The sequence below is a fragment of the Salmo salar genome, chromosome 04 (genome assembly GCF_965601325.2).
Source record: "Salmo salar chromosome 04, fSalSal1, whole genome shotgun sequence".
NCBI lineage: Eukaryota > Metazoa > Chordata > Actinopteri > Salmoniformes > Salmonidae > Salmo > Salmo salar.
In genome coordinates this window covers 95,166,607-95,169,642 of record NC_138294.1, presented here as the reverse complement: position 1 = coordinate 95,169,642, position 3,036 = coordinate 95,166,607, and the positions used below count along the sequence as shown (strand labels likewise).

Sequence of the window (3,036 nt, the reverse complement as noted above, 5' to 3'; positions counted from 1 at the left end):
TAACAGCACTATCAACAAGGCAGGTCCTACAGGCCCTAGTTTCTACCTTAACAGCACTATCAACAAGGCAGGTCCTACAGGCCCTAGTTTCTACCTTCTTAACAGCACTATCAACAAGGCAGGTCCTACAGGCCCTAGTTTCTACCTTCTTAACAACACGATCAACAAGGCAGGTCCTACAGGCCCTAGTTTCTACCTTCTTAACAACACTATCAACAAGGCAGGTCCTACAGGCCCTAGTTACTACCTTCTTAACAACACTATCAACAAGGCAGGTCCTACAGGCCCTAGTTTCTACCTTCTTAACAACACTATCAACAAGGCAGGTCCTACAGGCCCTAGTTTCTACCTTCTTAACAACACTATCAACAAGGTGTAACAGTGTAGGTTCCGTCCCTCTCTTCACCCCAACCTGGGCTCGAACCAGGGACCCTTGCACACATCAACAACTGACACCCACGAAGCATCGTTACCCATCGCGCCATAAAAGCCGCGGGCCTTGCAACGCAAGGGGAACAACCACTTCAGGTCTCAGAGCGAGTGACGTCACTGATTGAAATGCTATTAGCGCGCACCACCGCTAACTAACTAGCCATTTCACATCGGTTACATGCGCACAACCTTCAATGTTATGTCATAATTACGTACAATTCTGGCAAATTAGTTCGCAACGAGCCAGGCGGCCCAAACTGTTGCATATACCCTGACTCTGCGTGCAACGAACGCAAGAGAACTGACACATTTTCACCTGGTTAATATTGCCTGCTAACCTGGATTTATTTTAGCTAAATATGTAGGTTTAAAAATATATACTTTTGTGTATTGATTTTAAGAAAGGCGTTGATGTTTATGGTTCGGTACAGTCGTGCAACGATTGTGCTTTTTTCGCAAATGCGCTTTTGTTAAATCATCCCCCGTTTGGCGAAGTTGCTGTTTGGGGTTTTAGGCAGTCTTTATAGGAAGAAATAGTCTTCACACAGTTCGCAACGAGCCAGGCTTGCAAGATTGAATCCCCAAGTTGACAAGGTAAAGATCTGTCATTCTGCCCCTGAACAAGGCAGTTAACCCACTGTTCCTAGGCCGTCATTGAAAATAAGAATTTGTTCTTAACTGACTTGCCCAGTTAAATAAAGGTTAAATATATATATTTTTTATATACAACTTATTTTTTTTATTTTTTAAATCGGCAAATCGGTGGCCAAAAATACCGATTACCAATTGTTATGAAAACTTGAAATCGGCCCAAATTAACCTGATATGGATAGGGGGCAGTATTTTCAGGTCCGGATGAAAAACACTTTAGAGTGTTTTCTATCCAAATCTATCCAAAGAGTAGTAACCAATTTAAATCGGATACGTTTTTTTATCCGGCCGTCCAAATACTGCCCCCTGCCCCCAACAGGTTAAACTATTAACACACCGCTCAGACACCCATACATTCCCCACAAGACATCTCACCAAAAGGTCTCTTCACAAGGCTGTAGGCTACTTACGCAATATCCTCGTGATGGGGTTAACGGTGACGAGAATACGCCCCAAACTCCAACACATGCGGCGTCGACCCCCTGCTGTAGCCTACTGAGCGCTCTACATTTTTTTCGTTTGTTACTCTACACTCAGACACGCCAAAGGACCGTCCTGTATCAACAATAGTTTCTAAAGTTTGTTCCTTACCGCCGCATATATCTCCTTCTCTCTTCCACAGAATGGATCATTCTAAATCAGATGCTGTCGCGGATAACGTAGTGAACGGACATTCTAAAAGTGATGAAGCGTCGGTAACCGACTCCACCGTAGAGTCACCGGTGTTCTGCGGCGGCTGTCTGAGGCGGATCAGTGGCTGCATCCCCGTGCATTATAAAGAAGAGATTGGCCATCTTCTGAAACTAGCGGGACCGGTGGTAAGACTGCAAGGCTAAGAACGTTGTCTAGAATAATTACCGGTCGTTGCAGAAATGTCCTTCTTTTAGTTCATACCAAAGTAACTGTTGCAGTGATTGTTGATTCTTATAATATTTATGAGTGTTGCAGAACTGCTATTCTTCTGCTCATATGAGGCAGGATGATGGTGATCGTTTCCTCTGTTCTTTCCAGGTTATATCACAGCTCATGATCTTCCTGATCAGCTTTGTCAGCACCGTGTTTTGCGGTCACCTGGGGAAGACTGAGCTGGCTGGAGTGGCACTGGCTATAGCGGTGATACAGTCTATCTATCTATATATCTATATTATCCTATCTATCTATCTATCTATCTATCTATCTATCTATCTATCTATCTATCTATCTATCTATCTATCTATCTATCTATCTATCTATCTATCTATCTATCTATCTATCTATCTGGGGAAGACTGAGCTGGCTGGGGTGGCACTGGCTATAGCGGTGATACTGTCTATCTATCTATATATCTATATTATCCTATCTATCTATCTATCTATCTATCTATCTATCTATCTATCTATCTATCTATCTATCTATCTATCTATCTATCTATCTATAGTATCTATCTATCTATCTATCTATCTATCTATCTATCTATCTATCTATCTATCTATCTATCTATCTGGGGAAGACTGAGCTGGCTGGGGTGGCACTGGCTATAGCGGTGATACTGTCTGTCTGTCTGTCACTGGCTATAGCAGTGATACAGTCTGTCTGTCTGTCTGTCTGTCTGTCTGTCTGTCTGTCTGTCTGTCTGTCTGTCTGTCTGTCACTGGCTATAGCGGTGATTCTGTCTGTCTGTCTGTCTGTCTGTCTGTCTGTCTGTCTGTCTGTCTGTCTGTCTGTCTGTCTGTCTGTCTGTCTGTCACTGGCTATAGCGGTGATACAGTCTGTCTGTCTGTCTGTCTGTCTGTCTGTCTGTCTGTCTGTCTGTCTGTCTGTCTGTCACTGGCTATAGCGGTGATACAGTCTGTCTGTCTGTCTGTCTGTCTGTCTGTCTGTCTGTCTGTCTGTCTGTCTGTCTGTCTGTCACTGGCTATAGCGGTGATTCTGTCTGTCTGTCTGTCTGTCTGTCTGTCTGTCTGTCTGTCTTGT

General features: G+C 43.7%; 1 protein-coding gene across 2 annotated transcripts in view; it reads left to right on the top strand.

The window, feature by feature from the left end:
* Nucleotides 1–1,442: 1,442 nt before the first annotated feature.
* LOC106604060 (multidrug and toxin extrusion protein 1) overlaps nt 1,443–3,036 on the top strand; it is a 65,712-nt gene continuing 64,118 nt past the window's right edge. The window contains exons 1-2 of one of the 2 annotated variants that reach the window (XR_006769704.2): nt 1,443–1,901; nt 2,095–2,196. Coding sequence is in view for 1 of the 2 variants with exons in the window: in XM_045717483.2 (XP_045573439.1) it covers nt 1,707–1,901; nt 2,095–2,196 (297 nt within the window). In the remaining variant the exon portion in view is untranslated. The remainder of the gene's footprint in view (nt 1,902–2,094; nt 2,197–3,036) is intronic. The other variant, XM_045717483.2, reaches the window with a different exon arrangement.